At 46.1% G+C, this 22,888-nt stretch overlaps 2 protein-coding genes across 2 annotated transcripts; one reads left to right on the top strand and one right to left on the bottom strand.

Moving 5' to 3' along the window:
- The first annotated feature begins 757 nt into the window (after positions 1 to 757).
- On the top strand, positions 758 to 1,974 carry LOC112884106. Its single transcript, XM_025949435.1, has one exon. The coding sequence runs from the start codon at positions 1,018 to 1,020 to the stop codon at positions 1,801 to 1,803; it is 786 nt and encodes a 261-aa protein (XP_025805220.1). The 5' UTR covers positions 758 to 1,017; the 3' UTR covers positions 1,804 to 1,974.
- A 330-nt stretch (positions 1,975 to 2,304) lies between these two features.
- LOC112885459 lies at positions 2,305 to 12,872 on the bottom strand. Its single transcript, XM_025951077.1, has 4 exons — positions 12,845 to 12,872; positions 11,261 to 12,714; positions 3,052 to 3,183; positions 2,305 to 2,628 (listed from the first exon to the last, which is right to left on the bottom strand). The coding sequence occupies exons 2-4, from the start codon at positions 12,644 to 12,646 to the stop codon at positions 2,305 to 2,307; spliced, it is 1,842 nt and encodes a 613-aa protein (XP_025806862.1). The 5' UTR covers positions 12,647 to 12,714; positions 12,845 to 12,872.
- Positions 12,873 to 22,888: the final 10,016 nt, after the last annotated feature.

Here is a 22,888-nt window from a genome sequence, read left to right as displayed (position 1 = left end):
CCACCTATGGCCGGCGCCCACAACCTGTCGCCATCGCCCATCCGCTACCACCCAGGAGCCCTCCCTCCACAGCCGGGAACATCACCGACGAAACCCCTTGACCCGATCATGAAGCCCCCAAACCCCGACCCCAAAGCCCCCAACCCTAACCGCGGCGAGGAGGTCGGCGAGCACCGTGAGCTCAAGGAGGAAGAATGAAGTTGTTAGGCCGTTTGTGCCGGATTCATTTCGCTTCGGGTGATGGCTCGTGCATTTGTCGCGCGAGCGATGTATAATCACAGCGCGATTTGCCTTGATTGTTGTTTACGGTGAAGTGATTTGTGATGGTCAGGTGGACACTCCAGAGCATGGTGATTACTGATGCATGGGAGACTAATGATATACACTAAAGAAAAGAAGAAAGGAGATGAACATTTCGAGCTATTCTCTCGATTGTTTTTGACATCTTAGTTGATCGTGACAAAAAAAAAACACTCCGCTCCATGTCTTGCACATGAACGCAAGGATTTTTTTTTGGGTATGTGTTACATTCCATTCGTTGTTTCGTGCTGATCTCCGCTCCATTTTGTGCCAACTAAGCTCCAATCTTTGTTTTGTGCATAGCTCCTGTTTAAGATGGTCGATGACCGTGCAGTGGGTATCCCCATGTCTTTCTTTTCGAGTGAGCATTGCTGTTTACAAATTTTGCATCAACCAACCAAGTATATAAAGCCATAAAAATGAACAGAAAAGGAGAGGAAAGAAACAAGAAAGCATGGGTGTCGATTTATCATTATCCAGAGCCTACGTGGGCCAACGAAAGAAGGAAGAACTCCATACGTGGACCAACAAAGCAAGTGGGCGTGGCGAACTTTGTCCGTGGGCTAACACATCAGCTAATGTAATGGGCCAAGAGAGGAGGGAAAGAAAGGAAGAAAAAAAAAACGGGAAGAGAGGGAAGAAAGGCCTCTGTCGGCGACGACCGGCGGTCTTGTCTGTACAGTGGCCGCGGTGCGGACAAAGGGGGGGCGGGGGCAAATGAAATGCCAAGAAATCGCAAGGGAAAGTGAAGAGCGCAGGGCAGCCAGCAAATCGCCAATCCCAGAATCGCCACCGAGCCAAGCAAAGCTCCGCCTCCCCAGCTGCTGCTGCTCCCTTCACCAACCAGCCAAGCAAAGCAAGCTCCCTCCACCCACCTGCTGCCGCTGCTGCCGAGCCGAACCCTCCAAGCCCAGGCACAGGCAGGAGTCGCCGGCGGCGGCGGGAGCAAGTATCTCTGCCTCAGGATTGGATCTCCGCGTCCCGTCCATGGCGGATCAGGAGGCGGCGTGGCCCCCCTGGACCTCCCTCCTGCTGCGGGCGCTGAGCCGGCGGCGGACCTGGGTGGCGCTCTTCCTGGCCGTGTACGCCGCGCTGCTCTGCTCGTCCTGGAGCCTGCTGGCCTCCGTCCGCGCCTGGTACTACGACTCCGCCTCGGCCTCCTCTTCTTCCGCCTCCGCGTCGCCGCCGCCCCCGGCGTGGCCCGCGGCGCTGTACGCGTCCGTGATGTACGGCGCCGTGTTCGGCCTCCTGTCCATGGGCGCCGCGCTGGCCGTGGCGGCGCCCGCCATGCTGGTGACGTGGATCACCGTGCTGGTGCTGCTGGCGTTCGCGGGGCGGCCCCGGCGGTCGCTCGTCGCGGAGGGCCGCCGCGCCACGCGGGACATCGCGGGGCTCGCGCTCCGCGTGCTGCTGCGCGAGGGCAACGCCGTCGCCGCGCTCTGCGCCGCCGCCAGCTTCGCCGCGCTCCTCCTCGGCCGCCGCGACGATGGCGGCGGCTCCTGACCACTGCTCGATTCTCTGCCGCGCGCGACCCTGTTCTATATTCCCCCCAATTTCTTCTCTCTCTTTTTTCCTCCTCGCATCCTGTTCTTGCCGTGCGCTAATTTGTTGGTTACAGACTTACTACAGTTACTAGGGGTAAATATTTTTTATCACCACACGGAGTTGTTTTTAGTTTAGGGTTTAGCTTTTGCTTTGCGCGTCGGCGTGGCATCTTTGGTCGTCTGCCGAATTGCCGGACAGCTAGAAAGCGGAACGAGATCCTATAAAGTCGGCAAAAACCACCCCACCGGTTAGCATCTGACCCCTTACTTTCCTATCCAACCGTCAGTCCAGCCAACTCCAATCTCACAGGCCTGTTCTCGGCCCATATCAGCTCAGCCAGCGACTCCTTTCCGTGGCTCCTCGCGTCGCCGTTCCCCTTCGTAACAGGCCGCCGCCGCGACGCTTGGAGTTCCTCGCCGGAGCTACCCTCGCCTCCCTGATCCGGTGGCGTTCCTCACCTCAGCGTCGGAGACCTCGACCATCTGCAGCATCTGGCGCTCCTTCTCCATCTCCTACCGCATCCGCAGCGGCGCAGCAGCTCCACCTCGACGAAGACTGGCGGGTGTTGCCGAGCTCACGCTCCAGCTTGGCGTCGGCGGGCTCCGGCAGGAGGCGGTGCCGGTGCTCCTCCCTGAGGGTGGCAGCGGCCTCCAGCGTCCGGCGCCTATCGTCGGCCATCCTCCGCAGGAGGCGCTGCAGCCTCGTGGCCATGACGCGCCGCTCCTCCTCCGGCTCGCCGATGTGGCAGCACGTTTCTCCAGCTCCGCCTGCAAACTCATATGGCTGCACAAAAGAATGCATATTACTGCAAGTCTGCAATTTTCATATGGCTGATTACACAGAACTAGAAAACCAAAACTACCAGAACATGATGGCCAAGGACGCTGTCGAGCCATTCTCTTGAGTGCATATGGGATATAATCTATAATACTAGAAATCATCCAAAACAGCATCTGTGATTGCTCCCTGAGAATTAGAAAAACAATAATTCAACATAATGGGCCATCTATGATTGAGAGAAAAAGTGTATTACTTCGAAATATTACTAGAATTCAGCATCTATTCTCTGAAGCTCTCAAATTCAGCATCAAGATCATTGGTGAATGGTCCCTGGAAAAGAAAACAAAAGAAAAGTGAACTCTGTGTGTCATCAGTAGATTGATCACTGGAAAATAAAAGAAATCAAAGTGAACTCTGTGCAGATACCGTTAATAGTTGAGAGAATGTATTGATGGTCATGTATGCTTCAGACATCCCTTCCTTGGGTAGAGATGTACTAGTGAAAATATTTTGTACTGGTACACCATCAACAGATGGCACTTTTATATTTTCTTGTTCCTGCTAATAAAAGAGAACAAAAATTAGATACAACTAAGCCTTTTTCCACTAAATACAATTAAAGAGAATGAGATATATTTTTCTGCTGCTACAAACCATTGAGCCTTGTCCCTTTTTCTTACTTCCCTTCTTTGTAAATTTGCGTTTCTTATCAAGCCATGTTTTTTGGCGCTTCGAGGTTTTTGTTTGCACCTCTTTTTTCTTTAGACGTGCAGTGCTCACCGAATCACTTGGGGAAGCAACATTTATTGGAACAGTGACAGGTTCCACATTATCAGTGCAGCCATTGATTTCTTCTTCAACTCGCTTGCTAAGCACACCAAGGGTGTTGTTTACTAACAAAGTGCAACCTGGATTGCTGGCTGCTCGGAGTGCTAAATTGAGAAATCTGCGAGTCATATCTTTGTAACGAAGCATATCATCTAATTTTGTATTCTCTATTATGTTTCGACCTTCATTGTCTTGTACGATTCCACAACGTGCCTCACGTGTCCATCGCTTCAATACATATTGTGCAGGTATTGTGCAGGGAGTGATTTGATATTCATCAAATCAAGGAGTTTTAGAGCATGGCCACACAATATTCCAAATCTATTGAACTGCCCACGACTGCATGTACTGGTTTGCTTTAAAGGATCACCGGTAACTTTGTACTCCTTCTCAAAGCAAGTAAAATTTTCATCAAGGCTCCCAATTGCTACAAGATATTCATTATTGCCTTCCAATGTTGTGGTGCATGCTATCAGTGACCTTTCATATTCACCTTGAAAAGCTTCAAATATAATTGGTGTGTAAAGCTTGCTTGCTTGGAGTAGCATAAGTGTCTTCATTTTTATTCTAGGCTATTTTCTCCTTGATTCAAATTCAGCATCCAACTCTTTTTTTCTTTTATCTGCCACCACCCTTTCGAAATGCTTAAGAAATCTAATGATATCGAAGTCAGATTTGAAATGTCTCTTCAGCTCACTATTCAGACTCTCACTCAATTGCGTACTTCTCATCCCCAATGTGAAAACATCCTGCATATAGCATTCAGCCCATTTCTCTCTCACCTTGTATATACTATCCAACCAAGTTTGCTTGCTCGCCTTTGTCCTCATGAGCTGAAATGCATGTTCAAATGTAGCCTCATCCTCATACTCATACATACATGCACTAAAGTCGGAGAGAATACTTAGTTCTTCCTCACTGCCTTCGTCATCTACATGTTTGGGGTCTTTCTTGCTGCCTTTTTTCTTGCTGCCTTCATCTTCATCTTCGGGTTCAGCTAGATGTTTGACAGCATTTTGCATAATGTGAAAAGTACACAAGCCATGCCATGCTTCTAAAAACACTTCCTTAACTGCTTTTCCCATTGCAAAATCTTGGTCAGTATAAATTGTTTTTGGTTGCTTGCCATTATGTGCTTTGAGGAAAGTCTCAAATAACCACTTGAAGGACTCAAATGTCTCATCATATAAGAGAACGGCACCAAAAAACCACTGTTTCTCTAAACTGATTGAACCCAACAAATACACCAAAAGGTCTACTTTCCTTGTTTGTTCCAAAAGTAGTGTCAAAACTGACAACGTCACCAAAATATGTATAGTCAGTGAGCATTTTAGCATCAACCCAAAATATATTTGCTATTTGTTCTTCTATGTCCATCTGCAATGCATATTGAAATGAAGGGTTCTCAGTAATTTTATCTTGAAAATACATAAGCATGCTTCCTGCTTGATCATACGCCATCTCTCGCTGGCGCTTGGCCCGTAAATAATTCTTGTGATCACGAAGAGTATAACTGAGATTGGATGAACCACCAACTTGCACACACGCTAACTCATGTGCTGCTTTGGGCCCAATTCCTGCATCGTCAGCTGTTTCAATTTCAAAACCTTGTAACTCTAAAATTTTTCTTTGAGACACCATCAAGTGCGAGGTTTGTGGCAACTGAAGCATGTGATTATGTTCCAAAATCAAATCAGCAACTTTATAAGTTTCTTTCTCCCGATCCATTATAAGACCCATGCGAACCTGACAATCAGTTCTAGTTTCAGCTCTTGGACACTTTGTTAGATGATCCCTTTTATCTTTCTTTCTATGCCCCTCATTTGCACAAACATATCTGCAGGACCTAACTTTCCCATCTGACTTTCTTTTGTTTGTGTACATTTTTCTCACCTCAAAGCCTTTTTGACCCCCATAGCTAATCCAAAACATCCAGGCCTCATCTATAGTATTGAACTCCATGCCAACTTGAGGTAAAAGACTAGAAATCAAGCCTTCCCTACATGAAAAAAGAATAAAGATGGCATGATATTAGGCAGCGAATTGAACGACTCAAATCTATACCCTATGCAAATAAATAAAAAGAAACAACCATGGCATTACGCACCTATTTTGTTCCATCTTCGGTATGCAGATTTAATTTTGATGCAAGCGAGTTGATGTTTCCTTCAAGCTTCTATACCAGTCTTTATTCAATCGATCAGTTCGAGCACAATTCAACAAGGGAAGGACGAAAAACAATTAGAATAGAACAAGCACAGTATGCAGGGTACTAGCTAAAGAGATGGACACGGGAGCAGTTCAAGCACAATCCAAATATATTTTGGCACCAGTTTGCAGATGGATGGAGAGCACAAGCAGAAACCTGAGCCTGACGCACGGCCTTCATCGATCCGCGATCGCCGCGCGCACGACGTTCGCTGCTCGCGCCAAAAATGTGAGTCCGGCGCCAAAGCGGCGATTATTCGCGCCAGGAAACTTACAGTTCCCCACTAGCAGATATACGTACGCGTCGTCCCTGATGTTGGGCCGGCCCAGCAAGCCTAATGGGGCATCATCTGTGAGACAGGAGATGGAACATCTGACGGTTGGATAGGAAAGCAACGGGTCCGTTCCGAGATCCTCTAGAAAGCAGAGTACCGTGCTTGCTGTAATAGAAGCTGCTGGGCGTGCTGACATTGGTGAAGTCTAATGCCTTCCTCCTACCCGAATCTTGATGGGTGAAGAAGGTGTCAATTCGCTCACTTTGGTTTCCTTGTAAAACCCGTTCATGTTTGAATCTTCAGCAGGAATCTCTGCAAAAGCCGGATGCCTAGGCTGTTCAAATTGGAACGCGATTACGCGAGTGTTGCTTCGAAATGGTCTGTGCTGCCGTCCTCCGAAACTCTCGAGCGCGAGAAGTGAGATGAGACGGGAGACGGACGGGTGACAAGATTTGGTATGGAGGGGTGGTCCCACACGCATGGAATGGGAATTGGGGAAGAATAGCGTGTTGCGTTGCATCGACAGGAGAAGCTCGTATAGCGACCAAAAGTTGCCCCGGGAACTGTAAAACTAGGATACTTATACAAGCTTGGCAGTGCCGACTCAAAGCAAGCAAAGATGATCCTTGAAAAGAAAAGAAAAAACCATTATCCCTTAAAGCAAATCCGACAACCGCCTATTCCTGACCTGCACCCACGGAAGAGTCGTTGATGACGTGTCCGTTACACTTAACACTCCTCTTCCAAATCGACCAAGTAGTAAGAAACAACCAAGAAAAATAAAAATAAAAAACCCGTCTCGCTTTCTCTGTTCTTTGTCAACGCCAAGGCGATCACCAGAGGCGATGCTGTGTAGACCAATTGATTGCATGTAACATCCTATTTTTCAAATTATAAATCTAAATAAATTTTGCTAGAATATCTTCAGGATCCATAAAATTTTTATTCAAATTCTTCTAGTTTTAGAATATTTACCATGAGTTAACATTAATTTACTTAACCACAAAAAGAAATATAAGGAAATATAGATCTTGTGCATTTTATGCCGTATTGCATTGTTTCATTGCTTGTCTTCCATTTAAATTTCATATTCATATTCAAATGCATTTGAATTTGAATGCATTTCTTTTCCTTCCTCTCATTCTCTTTTGGTCCGGCCCATTTCCTTCTCTCCCTCCCTTCTCTCCTTTCTTTTTCTCCCCCGCTGATAAGACTTGGATTCCCGATCTTCCGAAAGGTTCAGATAACTATCGATTTGGGCAGATTCGAGACACACCAATCCGGCTTCAAATCCAAAGAAATGAACCCTGCAATCTTAGCACCACGAATCCTCTGGTTATCAACCTAGCTGCTGCTCGATTGACCTTGCCAAGAAGGCTTACTCTTGCCTGCGAATCGAAGAACACAAGCAAGTGCACGGAGAAGCAACCAAATCACAGAAAGCAATCGATTCAACTCACGAGTGGGGTTCCACAACCGAAGAACGGCGTCCTGTTCTTGACAGAAATGAACTAAGCAAAACCCAACCCTAGAGGAGGGGGGTGGCGGCTGGATAAGAGGAGTTTGGGGCGGCCAAGACCCCCTGGTCGCAACCCTAGTGGGCCAAGACAAGATACACGGCCCAAAGGACCAAAGACAGTGGCGCAACACTGAGACAGATTCTGGACACCAACTTGTGGAATATTTTCCCGTCGACTCCTGATGAATTTGGGCCTGGGACCAAAGCCATTTGAAAGGTTATCTTCTTAGCTTTCCATCCATGTAAAGATCACCCAAATCCGAGTCCATATGTGACCTGGGCGTCCATTTTAGCGCAGACTGCTCCTGGAGCCCAAAAACAGACCCGAGGCCAGTTGGTTTGGGCCTCCCTCTTGACTTGTATGTCCTTGCTGGTCCTCCACGCCTCCAAGCCCTTCTCCAAGTATTCCTTGGCCTTCTCCATGGTTCCTAATCACAATATAATCATTCGGTAGCAATCTATTCTCATAATCATATGAAGAGGCGTTTAGGAACGAGCTCACCTCTAGATTCAATTGTTGTGCTCGAGCTCTAGTGATTGGACCTTGAACATTCAGTGGAGGATTGTTGTTTGTATCCAAAGGAGTGATGTCCTCATCATCCTCCCCCTCTTGAATTGGAGTCTTCCTCGACTCAAACTCATCTTCTTCTCCCAAGTATGGCTTTAAATCTGAAATGTTAAAGGTGGGACTAACCCCAAACTCGGGAGGCAACTCAAGCTTATATGCATTGTCATTTATTTTCTCAATTATTTTGAAAGGACCGTCAGCCCTGGGCATCAACTTAGACTTTCTCAATTATGGAAATCTATCCTTTCTAAGGTGTAACCAAACTAAATCTCCTGGTTGAAGTTTAATTTCTTGTTTACCTTTACTACCAGTAATTCTATACTTTTCGTTCATCTTCTCAATGTTGTGCTTAGTTGTCTCATGCATTTGCAAAATAAATTCAGCACGTTTCTTGGCATCACTATGAATTCTCTCTCTAGCAGGTAAAGGCAATATACCAATTGGAGCAAGGGGGTTGAAACCATACACTACCTGAAAAGGACTTACCTTGGTGGTGGAATGTGTTGCCCGATTGTATGCAAACTCCACATGAGGCAAACATTCTTCCCACACCTTCAAATTTTTCTTCAAAACAGCCCTCAACATGGTGCCCAAGGTGCGGTTCACCACCTCTGTTTGTCCATCGGTTTGTGGGTGACATGTTGTAGAGAACAGCAGCTTTGTTCCCAACTTGTTCCACAGAGTGCGCCAAAAGTGACTCAAGAATTTAGCATCACGATCTGAAACAATAGTTGAAGGCATACCATGCAAACGAACAATCTCTTTGAAAAAGAGGTCAGCAATATGAACAGCATCATCACTCTTATGACATGGTATGAAGTGTGCCATCTTAGAAAAACGATCCACCACCACAAAGATGCTATCCCTCCCCCTCTTAGTTCGAGGCAATCCCAAAACAAAGTCCATTGAAATGTCTGTCCAAGGAATAGAAGGAACGGGAAGAGGAATGTATAAACCATGCGGATTCAAGCGTGACTTAGCTTTTTGACATGTGGTGCAGCGCGCCACGAATCGCTCAATATCTCTTCTCATCTTTGGCCAAAAGAAATGTGAGGCTAAAACATCCTCCGTCTTCTTAGCACCGAAATGTCCCATCAGCCCTCCTCCATGCGCTTCCTGTAACAACAAGTGACGAACGGAACCAACTGGAATGCATAGGCGGTTAGCTCTAAACAATAGCCCATCATTGATCACAAACTTATTCCATGTACGTCCCTCTCTACAATTCAGCAACACATCTTTAAAATCAGGATCAAGTGCATATTGTTCTTTTATCGATTCAAGTCCAAAAAGACGACAATCAAGTTGGGACAACAGGGTATATCGCCTAGACAAGGCATCCGCAATCACATTATCCTTCCCTTTCTTGTGTTTGATAACATAAGGGAAAGATTCAATCAGCTCTTTCCACTTTGCATGTCGACGGTTCAGATTATTTTGAGAGCGAAGATACTTAAGTGATTCATGATCGGAATGGATAACAAACTCCTTAGGCCACAAATAATGACGCCACGTTTCTAAAGAACGTACAAGAGCATACAATTCCTTATCATACGTGGAGTAATTTAAAATGGGACCATGCAGTTTTTCACTAAAGTATGCAACGGGTTTACCATCCTGCATTAAAACAGCCCCAATGCCAACTCCGCTAGCATCACATTCAAGCTCAAAAGTCTTACCAAAGTTCGGAAGTTGCAGCAATGGTGCGTGTGTAAGCTTGCCCTTCAAAGCATCAAAGGACTCATCATGTGCCTTTCCCCAATGGAACACCACCCCTTTCTTTGTCAACTCATGCAAGGGGGCTGCAATGGTGCTGAAATCTTTGACGAAACGGCGGTAGAATCCTGCAAGACCAAGAAAACTCCTCACCTGCGTGATGGTTTGGGGAACCGGCCAACTCTTGATTGCTTCAATTTTTGACTCATCCACCTCAATTCCCTGTGGAGTAACAACATAGCCAAGGAAAGAAACTCGATCCGTGCAAAAGATGCACTTCTCAAGGTTACCAAACAAACAAGCATCACGTAAAGCGTTAAAAACAGCACGTAGGTGATCCATGTGTTCATCCAAAGACTTGCTATAAATCAAGATATCATCAAAGTAAACTACCACAAATCGTCCAATGAAAGCCCTCAAAACCTCATTCATTAAGCGCATGAAAGTGCTAGGTGCATTAGTCAAACCGAAAGGCATTACTAACCACTCATACAACCCAAATTTGGTTTTAAAAGCTATTTTCCATTCATCTCCAAGTTTCATTCTAATCTGGTGGTAGCCACTTCGCAAATCAATCTTTGTGAAAATTATAGAACCGCACAACTCATCAAGCATGTCATCAAGCCTAGGAATAGGATGACGGTACCGAATTGTAATATTATTGATAGCTCTACAATCAACACACATACGCCAAGTACCATCTTTCTTTGGAACTAAAAGCACAGGAACAGCACAAGGACTAAGGCTCTCACGTACATACCCATGGTCCAAAAGTTCTTGGACTTGTCGCTGAATTTCCTTAGTCTCCTCGGGGTTGGTTCGGTAGGCTGCTCGGTTGGGCAAAGTTGCCCCCGGAATCAAGTCGATTTGATGTTCTATTCCTCTCACAGGTGGCAGCCCCGGTGGTACCTCAGCTGGAAAAACATCCTCGTACTCCTGCAAAAGGTTAGTGACAGTAGGAGGTATCGAGCTAGAGATATCATCAAGTGAAAACAAAGCTTGTTTGCAAAGGAAGGCATAGCAAACATCATCTACAGAAATTTCAGCAATGTCACATTTTGTTGCAAGCATAACTCCACCCTTCAATTTAATGCCCTCGTTCTTAGAATTAGGTGCAGGTTTATCCCTTTTATGTGGAAAATCAGATTTTGCTACTTGTTGATTTTCAGATTTTGTGTCATTCAAACTAGCAGCTCGCTCTTTCTCAGCTTGTACAATTTCAGCAGGGGTCAAAGGTAGCAAAGTATATTTCTTTCCTTTATGCACAAAGGTGTATTTGTTACTTCTACCATGGTGTGTGGCATCATTATCATGTTCCCAAGGCCTACCCAACAAAAGGGAACAAGCTTGCATAGGTACCACATCACAATCAACCGAATCTGAATATGACCCAATGGAAAAAGAAACTCTGCAAGTTTGTGTTACCTTAGCTTTTCCCGAATCATTTAGCCACTGAATATGGTATGGATGTCGGTGTGGCCGTGTGGTCAAGCCAAGCTTCTTGATCAACTCAGAACTTACCAAATTATTGCAACTATCTCCATCAATAATGACTCGCACACGTCGGTTGTTGATGACGAAGAAAATCTGAAATAGATTGTGGCGTTGCAGCTGGTCGGGCTGTTGCACTTGTGTGTTGAGCACCCGCTGAACAATGGCGCTCCTATAGGTCGCTGTATCCTCTCCGCCAAGGATCTCTTCTTCACCATCATCATTTTCTTTCTCTTCTTCATCTTCAATGTCAGAGGTGCTGATGTAGCCATCCTCTGTAGAAATGTATGCTCGCTGACTTGGGCAGTCCTTCTGCACATGGCCAAGCCCATGGCAACGGTGGCATTGGATGCCAGAGGTGCGCCCCGTTGATGCCATGGATGATGAACTCTTTGCGGGTACCTGCGCAGAATTTTTACCTAAATCGGAGGACCGTGTGGGCACTGCAGCAACTCCCGAAGCTGCTGGTCGCTTGCTAGCTGGTGGTGGTGGCATCCGGAAAGTTGCAGACTTGTTCAGCCCCGTTGATGTCGTTGTTCGTGGCGTGTAGGAGGTGGTGGACTTGCCCCTGCCTTGCTGCTCACGTCCCTGCAATTCCTTCTCTGCAAGCATAGCAAACTGAAACAACTGGTTGATAGTGTTAAATTCCTTATAATCAACAATGTCCTGAATCTCACGCCTTAGACCCGAATAAAAACGACAAATAGAATCCTCAGGCCCCTCCACAACACCACAACGCATCATGCCCTTTTGGAGCTCCCCATAGTAATCTTGGACAGATTTCTCTCCTTGCTCTAGGCGCATCAATTTCTTACGCAAGTCTCTATGGTAGGAAGGGGGAACAAAACGATCACGCATAGCTATCTTAAGTTGTTCCCATGTGGTTGGTAAAGCATTTTCTGCAGCTAACCCACTCCACCAAATGATTGCAAAATCCTTAAACTCACTAGAGGCTTGTCGAACTCTATGTCTTTCAGGAACAAGGTGGGCACTAAATTTCTGCTCTACTGTCATCTCCCAATCAAGATACCCCTCAGCATCATAATGGCCTGAAAAAGGTGGAATTGTGAACTTTACCTTAGCATAAGGATCATCGGGAGCATGTTGGGCATGACCTTGATGTCGATGACCTCCCATACCTCTCCTGTTCTCACGTAGACGATGTCGTAGCATCGCTGTTCGGGTGGCTGCAGCATCTATGTTTCCATCCTCATCAAAAATAGCATCTTCATTCGAGTTGTTTCCTCCCATATCTTCCTCATTTGGTAGACGGTTTTCTAACTCTGTAACCTTATCGGTTAAAGTAGATATCCGCCTATCCAACCTCTCTATGCTGCTACCAAGCTTGAGATCAATTAGTGCATCGGTGACAGCCTTCTTGATTGCATCATTCATCCCTCTCTGGGATTCCTCCATGGCAGCTTGAAGTTGAGCTCTACTAACACACTCATTGAAATCTTTGGGAGAGTTTGCCTGTTCATCCCCTGCCATTACAAACAACAACACGGCAGCAGGCAGTGAAGGTTATCCCTAATAAAAGACTACAAGCTGTAGTGGTGCCTCTCAATCATGCAAAATGGCAGCTCCTCCACAAGCACTTGCAAAAGTTCTTACCAATCACAAAACAAGAGTTGGTGCAATCGGCGGCTGGTTCGTGATGCTTGTGAGGAGGTGGCACCAAGATTGCAAGGGTCCTCTTTCTATACCGATCTGAAGGAATATGTGGAGCTTGGGAAGGCACAGAGATAAATATATATGTGGCACAAAAGTTAGTAACCGATAGCAATGCTGAATTATAGTCCCAAGTTGTTGTTCTTGTTGCTGGTCTAAAATGTTCCAAGTACCAGAGTTGTGATAACAAGGCAGAGAACAAATATGTTGATCAAAAAGGGCCACAAACAAAGCACAAGACATCACATGCCAACACAGCTCACTATGCCCTTCTCCATGTGCTCCTGCAGATGTTGTTCCTCTTTTGCCCTCTTTTTTTTCAATTTTTTTTTGGGCTGTTACTTTTTTCTCTTTGTTTCTTTTTTTGGATATTTTTTTCTTGATTCAGGAGCACACAAGAAGTAACATAGAAAACTGGAGCTGCAGCAAGTGAAAGACCAAATTTATTTGTGCTTTAAGATACACTCCGAATCGGAGGATAGAAAGGAAATAACGTGCACAAAAAATTGTGGTGGCAGCTAGGGTTTGATGCAAAAGGAGGGGAAAATACATAAACTGGACTCTAACACGACCCCAACCAGCAACAAGACTTTGACAAGGACACAAATTCAACACTACGAACTCTGAAACTAACAAATGCAGAGGCTATGGCGCGGAAGGTTCTAGGAAGGGGAAAAACAGTATGGTGTGGACTGTAGGTTGAAAAAAAGAACACTCGAACTAGGGGGAATTGATGCGAACCTGACGGTATACCTTTGCTCTGATTACCACATGATAAGACTTGGATTCCTGATCTTCCGAAAGGTTCAGATAACTATCGATTTGGGCAGATTCGAGACACACCAATCCGGCTTCAAATCCAAAGAAATGAACCCTGCAATCTTAGCACCACGAATCCTCTGGTTATCAACCTAGCTGCTGCTCGATTGACCTTGCCAAGAAGGCTTACTCTTGCCTGCGAATCGAAGAACACAAGCAAGTGCATGGAGAAGCAACCAAATCACAGAAAGCAATCGATTCAACTCACGAGTGGGGTTCCACAACCGAAGAACGGCGTCCTGTTCTTGACAGAAATGAACTAAGCAAAACCCAACCCTAGAGGAGGAGGGTGGCGGCTGGATAAGAGGAGTTTGGGGCGGCCAAGACCCCCTGGTCGCAACCCTAGTGGGCCAAGACAAGATACACGGCCCAAAGGACCAAAGACAGTGGCGCAACACTGAGACAGATTCTGGACACCAACTTGTGGAATATTTTCCCGTCGACTCCTGATGAATTTGGGCCTGGGACCAACGCCATTTGAAAGGTTATCTTCTTAGATTTCCATCCATGTAAAGATCACCCAAATCCGAGTCCATATGTGACCTGGGCATCCATTTTAGCGCAGACTGCTCCTGGAGCCCAAAAACAGACCCGAGGCCAGTTGGTTTGGGCCTCCCTCTTGACTTGTATGTCCTTGCTGGTCCTCCACGCCTCCAAGCCCTTCTCCAAGTATTCCTTGGCCTTCTCCATGGTTCCTAATCACAATATAATCATTCGGTAGCAATCTATTCTCATAATCATATGAAGAGGCGTTTAGGAACGAGCTCACCTCTAGATTCAATTGTTGTGCTCGAGCTCTAGTGATTGGACCTTGAACATTCAGTGGAGGATTGTTGTTTGTATCCAAAGGAGTGATGTCCTCATCACCCGCAACCCAGCCGGCCCACCCTCTCTTTTTCCCCTCTCTTCCTTTCCTCCCGCAAGGTCCGGCCAGCTGGCCTTTTTCCTCCTCCCCTGTGCGGCCTAGCCATTTTGCCCCTCCTTCCCAGCCCAACTCGGCGCTCCTCTCTCCCTCTCCCCCTCACCGCCAGGCCGTCGGGTCCATCCCTGACCTCGAGCCAGACTCGGCCTCGACCCCGAGTCCGGCCACGGCACGGGGCCGCCTCCGCCCGTGCGGCACCCCGGGCCCGCACATCGAGGTTTCCCCTTGGCCCAATTTAAGGCGCCGCCCCCGTGCCCTTGACCCCTCGTCAAGCCGCAACCGCCGCCCTCCCCTCGCAAACCCTAGCCGCGCAAGCCGGCCGCCGCCGGATCTCAGCCACCCGACGCCGTCGGCGCCTCGCCGCTCCTCTGTCGCCGCGAGTCGCCGCCGGAGCTTCGCCTCGGGGTAAGGATCCTCGCCGGCCTGTTTTCCCCCTTCCTCTCCCCTTCCCGCAGCGGCAATTGCTCATCGTCGCTGCCTCGCCACGCCTCGCTGTGGCCAGCTTGCTCCGGTCCCCATCTCGCCAATCCGAGCCCCTAGATACTTTACCCGTAGTGCCCGCGTTCTCCCCGTGTAGCCCGCGCTTGAAACCGCGTCCGAACGGCCGTTTTCGGCCAAGTCCGGCGAGTCCGCTGCCGCGTGCCGTCGCCGTCGGCGCCAGCGCCAGCGCCGCCCCAGCCCCGCGCAGCAGGATCCCGATCCGACAGGTTAGATCTAATCTAACCCGAGTCAAAACCAGCATACCGGTCAAATCCTAGGCCTTTTTGCAAAAGAAACCCTGAGTATTATCGAAATCAACTCGCGATCCATGGCACTTCAAAAGTATTCACAAACAGATCCTTTTTGTTCTATTTTAGCCCCTGTCTTTTTTTAAAATAGAACCCACCGTCCCTAACCCTCTGTTTTTCAAACTAAACCCTAGATTTCAGGTTTAATTATGTTTTAACCCTCGATTTCTTTGTCCAGAGTCCTTGTAGTTTTAAATCTTCTACAAATAAGCCCCTAGAATCATGTTTTCTCCATAACTTCTCCGTTTTAACTCCATTTTTATCGATTCTCGCGCTCACGCGATCCTTGCGACGAGTACAGTAGCTTTATAACGTTGTTTTGCTCTATTTATATTTTTGGTGTACTATTTCTTATTTATTGTACTTATCTGTTTGTATGTACTTGTATGTTACGATAGACGGTGCGTAGTTCACGGGTCCGCAAGAGCAAGGCTTTGAAGATGCAGCAGTGCTTTGAAGAAGGCAAGTTATTATTGATCATATTCGAGTCCTAATAACTTTCTAAATACACATCTTTACTTTATATGCATGCATGTGTCTATAATATGATGGATCCCAAAACTAAGGATCTGCCTAGTTTCTTTTGAACTTCCTTGATTAAACCTAGGTTGTTTACTTTATGTTATAGCTACGCTAGTGGCTTTTACTTAGAATTTGGTTGGATAACTTGAAAAATACGCTACACTTATTTTATTTCATGTTCTGGAATACTTTTATGGCAATAACTTTAAGATCATTGCATTAATTGGAATATGGAGAACCACCCAGAAAAACTGTGCAACCACAATACTACATGGCTCTGGTCTTAGCTAATTAATTAGAAACTTTAGCTTGTAATGGTCTTACCGAAAGGGCAAGAGGGAAGTGCGTTGATGGGGTATAGCTCGGCCCTCTTGAGGCGTAGATATGATACTGGGTAAGGCGTCTTCCTCATTAGGGAGGGTTATGACCACTGCGGTCTGAAACCTTAGCCGGCCGTTGCAAGTTAGGGAGTCTTTGTAAAGACCTCGTAGTGAATCTCTGCCACTCACCTCGGAAATGTTTAAGGGCCTTGCAAACCTAGGCATCAAGGGAAACACGAGTTGTGGGTAAAGTGTACAATCTCTGCAGAGTGAAAATTGATATATCAGCCGTGCTCACGGTTAAGAGCGGCTTGGACCCTCACATGATAATTGAACTTAAAGATGGTCTAAATTGATGTTTTTTTATTTATATTGTTATTTTTATCTCTTTTATTTATTTAAGGGTTGATATATACTTACACTTAGTTAATGCTTGCTAAATAAAACTTGGTCAACTAAAAATGCTTATCGCAGTCAAATCATGTCAGTTTTTTCCTTGATTTTGGCCTTGCATGTCATATAATTTACTCCACTTACTGAGTAACAACCATAAGTGTACTCACGCTTGCTTTATTAAAATCAATGCTGCTCAGAACAAGATAATTATCCGGAGTTCCTTGAAGATTTTAAGGAGTTCTAGTCGTATGTCTCCCACTCATCTGCCTGTAAAGTTAAAGTTCCGCTGCTAGTTATAAACATTTATTCATTCGCTTAAGATTAAGATTTTTAGTCATGTAATAAAGTATGATAATACTCTCTTTCGTTATGATATTGTTTCGGGTACACACTTGTATCATCTATCATATGTGTGTAAATTTGATCTTGGCACACATATGAGATGCATTCGATTCTATTTTTAAAACCGAGTGTGATAGAAGTGGTATCAGAGTAGTGTTGAGTGTAGGATGTTAGTCTAGTTAGTAATGATCGAATTTTAAGCCTTATCTTGCTTAATAACCTAGCTTCTGCTTGCTTGCTTTTGAAAATTGCTTATTTCTTGATTATATCACTATTATCTCATCCTTGTCTTCATGCTTGCCTCACAAGTGTGTTGCCGCTTTCCAAACTCCTTCTTGCTTTAAGGTCACCCATAGCATTTTCTAAATATTCTCTATCTTGCACTGTCCTTATTTTGCTACAGATGGCCAGGACCAGGGAGACCGCCTGCAAGAGCACTCATGGACCGCCTCGTCAGATCTAGCATCCTCAGGAGGAGCCCGCGCAGCCAAAGGACGCCCCCGTGTTCTTGGAGGTCGATGACGACTACAACGACTAATACGGAGGAGGCTGGGTCGACACCGACAATGAGGAGGAGCCCATGGAGCTGCCTGAGGACCACCCAGACGCTGCAGGAGACAGTGATGAGGGGGACGCTGCAGGAGGAGATGGTGCTGATCCAAGCGCCACAGGAGGAGATGATGCAGAAGATGGTGGTGATGATGACCCAGCTGTACCAGATGGCGGTGATGATGACCCAGAAGATGATCCAGAGCCAGCTGCTCCACCAGAGCCCCATTATGAGAAGCAACTACACTACTTGTACTTTGCTGAAGGTCCATTCCCAGCACTTCTATGGAGGGCCATGCAGAGAATTAGCTTTCCACTAATGGCACGCTATGAAGCCTCCTTGTTCAAGAATGCTCAGCAGGAGGAGGAGTGGTTAGTGGCAGTGGTGATCAGTGTTCCAGATGAGAGGTATGGCAACCGGATGGAATACTACAAGCACTTTGATGACGTGCCCAAGAAGACCTTGGACGCATGGACCAGTGAAGCTGCCAGGAGAGCTCTATACTATGTCTGCCATGCTTATCAGGATGAGCTCCAGGGTACCGAGTTTCAACAGTTCCCACGCCGCAGGAAGGGTGCCACCAGTGCACAGATTCCTGTTCCACCCCCTTGGGAAGGAAGCTTGCTCATGGACACCACGAAGGAGTTGGTCACCGCTCTCAACACTGACTTGGATGCTGCCGGAGCAGAGATCCAGGAGGTCAAGAGAAAGCTGAGGAAGACGCTCAGAGGAGAAGGCGATTCTTGAAGCTCAGCTGAGGGGAGATCAGGAGTTACCCCTGAAGTACGACAGCGACAAGTCCATCGACTAACTGCCAGAGTCACCTCTCAGCAAGCGCGTCCACTACGGAGAGCCCGGCTACCGCATCCACTACCGTTAGAGATGCTAGATCTAGGAGTCTATGTTAGGAGTGTCTTTAAGAGTCCTTTTTGTAATCGCTAGTTTGAACGGTCTTTGTAGTTTGTTTAGTCTTAGTTAATGTGCTTGTGTGCTTGGTTTTGTGAGAACAATTTGATTTGGATCTTTGTAATGATTGCGATGAATTGTGGATTGATGACCACAATTACATCAAGTTTTTAATAAAGATAGATAGTTTAGTAAAGCTTGGGGTTATCTATTTTAATTACTGTCTTGATCTTATCCTTGCTCCTATCCTTTTTCATGATTGATTTCATGAGTCTTATTTTTCTAACCGATCAGATGGTGAACACAAGGTCCAGGCTAGGGGTTGATCAGCCTGCAGTACCACATCACGAAAGAAGCAACAACACCAACCCCGATTCTCAGTAGAGTCAACAACACCAGGCGCCACCAGCAGGCATGGAACAGTTTCTCGCCGCCCAAATTTAGCTGCTAACCAACATGGTGAACACTATCGCCAACATGCAGGCTCAAATGAACCAAGCTCCACCACCGCCAGCTAGAGACAGGCACAGGGAATTCTTGAGCCACAAACCTCCATCATTTTCTCACTCACCTGATCCTCTACAAGCTGATGACTGGATCAAGACTGTGGAGAAGATGCTGAACATTATCCAGTGTACTGATAGGGAGAAGGTCCTGTATGCTTCAGGCAGACTGGAAGGAACCGCTGCAGATTGGTGGAATGCTTACAACGCAACTCATGACACCCCCAACACCATCACCTGGCAGAGTTTAGGAGCAAGTTCAGAGAGCAACACATACCCAAAGGTCTAATGAAGCTCAAGAAGCAAGAGTTTCTTGCACTGAAATAGGGAGCAATGTCTGTGAGTGAGTATCGAAACAAGTTCATCCAGTTGTCTCGCTACGCTCCTGCAGATGTAGCGGATGATGAAGAGAAGCAGGATTACTTTAGGGATGGACTGATTGGTCTTATTAAGTATCAACTAATGGTGCACGCCTTTGAAAACTTTCAGAAGATTGTGGACAATGCCATCTTGGTGGAGCATGCTCGCAAGGAGATGGGTGAGCAGAAGAGGAAGTTTGTGTTGCCAGGGAAGTTTAGCAACAACTCACGCCCTTGTTTCGCGCCCCCGCAAGGAATAGCTTTCCGCAGTGGAGGATAGGTAGAATCAATACCAGTGCCCCAACCAGCAGCAGCAGCAAGCTCAGCATGCTGGTCAGTCAGTGCAGCGCCCCAGCTTCCCGCAGAATCGCTAGAACACCCCTACTGGAACACCTGTGAGGAACAATACCCCTATTCCCACTGGTGGTAACACGTGCTTCAGATGTGGTGAGACTGGTCACTACGCCAATCGTTGCCCTAAGGGAAATGATCAGAACACTCCAGGCCAGTTCAACAACAGTGGATAGAGGCAGACTCCACAACAGCAACAGCCTAGAAACAATAACTAGACGCCATAGAACAACAAGGGTCAGTAGAACTACGTCCATGGGCGTGTGAATCATGTGGCCGCGGAGACCACTCAGGAGGCTCAGGACGTTGTGTTCGGTATGTTCCTAGTCAACTCAGCCCCTGCATCAATTTTATTTGATTCCGGAGCATCGCATTCTTTTATTTCTGCCGAGTATGTTGCCAAATACTCCATTACCCTATGCACCATACCTAGTTCCATGCTAGTAAATTTACCTGGGGGAAATATGAGGGCTATGTACCAGTGTCTTGGGGTGAAAATACAGATTATGGGAAGATACCTAGTTCCATGCTAGTAAATTCACCTGGGGGAAATATGAGGGCTATGTACCAGTGTCTTGGGGTGAAAATACAGATTATGGGAAGAGAATTCTGTGCCAATCCAATAGTCTTGGAGTCTAGTGGTATTGACATTATCCTCGGAATGGGATGGTTGACAAAGTACGATGTAGTTATTCACTGTTCCAAACGGTCAGTGCTTCTCGCTAGTTCAGAAGGTGAACGGTTTGAATTCATTGCAACACTTCCATCCGCAGCAGACTGTGCAGTGAATCAGCTGAAGGCAGATTTGATTGAGGACATCAAAGTGGTGTGTGAGTACCCGGATGTCTTTCCCGATGATTTGCTAGGTATGCTACCTGAACGCGACATTGAATTCCTCATAGATATTTTACCTGGTACTGCACCCATTGCTAAGAGACCATATAGAATGTCAGTTGGTGAATTAGAGGAACTTAAGAAATATCTAAAAGAATTGCTAGATAAGCGGTTCATTCGTCCTAGTTCTTCACCTTGGGGAGCACCCGTGATATTCATTGAAAAGAAGGATGGTACATAGAGGATGTGTGTTGATTATAGAGCTTTGAATGATGTTACCATAAAGAACAAATATCCGTTGCCTCATATAGAAGACCTGTTTGATCAGTTGAAGGGAGCCAGAGTATTCTCTAAGATTAACTTGAGGTGAGGGTATCATCAGCTGAGGATACGCCTCTCAGATATTGCCAAGACAGCTTTCACTACCAGATACGGGCTTTATGAATATACAGTAATGTCATTTGGGTTGACCAATGCTCCAGCTTATTTCATGTACTTGATGAATAAGGTGTTTATGGAGTATCTTGACAAGTTCGTGGTGGTATTCATTGATGATATTCTAGTGTACTCTAGGAATGAGGAGGAACATGAGGAACATTTGAGGCTTGTTCTGCAGAAACTCAGAGAAAATCAGTTGAATGCCAAACTCAGCAAGTGTGAATTCTGGTTGAGTGAGGTCATGTTTCTTGGTCATGTTATCGCAGACAGAGGTATTGCAGTGGATCTAGGGAAGGTCAGAGATGTGTTGAAGTGGGAACCGCCAACAACAGTGTTAGAGATCCGGAGTTTTCTAGGACTCGCAGGATACTACAGGAGGTTTATAGAAGGCTTCTCTAAGATAGTGAAACCCCTTACTTCACTACTAGAGAAAAAAAGAAGTTTATATGGTCAGAGGCATATCAGAATAGTTTCGATGAGTTGAGGAAATGGTCGACATCTATTGTGATGCTTCTAAACAAGGTCTTGGTTGTGTATTGATGCAAGACGTGATTGTGTATGCATCTCGCCAGTTGAGGAAACATGAGCAGAACTATCCTACACATGATCTGGAGTTAGCAGTAGTGGTACATGCTCTAAAGATATGGAGGCACTATTTGTTGGGTCACAGATGTTAGATATACACCGACCACAAGAGTCTGAAGTACATTTTCACTCAGAATGACCTCAACCTAAGACAGTGACAATGGTTGGAGCTCATAAAGGACTATGACCTGAAGATCCACTATCATCCAGGCAAGGCAAATATGGTTGCCGATGCCTTGAGTCGCAAGAGCTATGTGAATGCAACAATGGCTAGCCGGAGATATAGAAGGGTCAACTTTAGGATGCTAAGATTCAGGAGATAAAGGAGATGATAGAAGCAGGCAAGGCACCTGACTTCACTGAAGATGAATATGGAACTATGTGGTTTCGAAAGAGGATATGTGTGCCCGATGTGGATCATCTTCGTGAGAAAATTCTGTAGGAAGCTCATGACTCGGCTTATTCCATCCATCCCGGCAGTACCAAGATGTATCAGGATTTGAAGGAGAGATATTGGTGGTATGGCATAAAGCGTGATGTTGCAGCTCATGTGGCATTGTGTGATGTGTGTCAGAGAGTCAAGGCAGAACATCAGAGACCAGCCGGTTTGTTACAACCATTGAAGGTGCCAGAATGGAAATGGGAAGAAATTGGTATGGATTTCATCGTGGGATTGCCATGCACAAGAGATGGATATGATTCTGTATGAGTCATAGTGGATCGTTTGACCAAGGTACCTCACTTTATTTCGGTGAAGACTACCTACACAGGGGCACGATTAGCAGAGATATATATATATATATCTCCCAAATTGTGTGTTTGCATGGGTACCTAAGAAGATAGTGTTAGACAGAGGTACTCAGTTCACGTCTCGATTTTGGTAGAAGTTGCATGAGTCAATGGACACGAAGTTGAATTTCAGCTCTGCTTATCATCAGCAGACTGATGGGCAGACAGAAAGGATAAATCAGGTGTTAGAAGATATGCTTAGGGCCTGTGCCCTAAAACACGGAGGCAGCTGGGATAAGAGTTTGCCGTTTGCAGAGTTCTCTTACGACAACAGTTATCAGACCAGCTTGAAGATGGCACCATTTGAGGCATTGTATGGCAGGAAGTGCAGAACTCCATTGTATTGGAGTGGGACACGTGAAAGCTAGTTGTTCGGGATTGAGATCATTAAAGAGGCCGAACGACAGGTGCAAGTTGTCCGTGAGAATCTGAAAGTAGCTCAATCGAGGTAGAAAAGTTATGCAGATACTCGATGACAGGAGTTGACTTTTGAAGAAGGAGAATTTGTGTATCTGAAAGTGTCACGTATCAGAGGTTTGCGCAAATTCAAGGTCAAGGGGAAG

Source organism: Panicum hallii, chromosome 3 (genome assembly GCF_002211085.1).
Source record: "Panicum hallii strain FIL2 chromosome 3, PHallii_v3.1, whole genome shotgun sequence".
Lineage (NCBI taxonomy): Eukaryota > Viridiplantae > Streptophyta > Magnoliopsida > Poales > Poaceae > Panicum > Panicum hallii.
The sequence above is the reverse complement of the archived record's forward strand: the minus strand, read 5'-3'. Positions and strand labels throughout refer to the sequence as shown.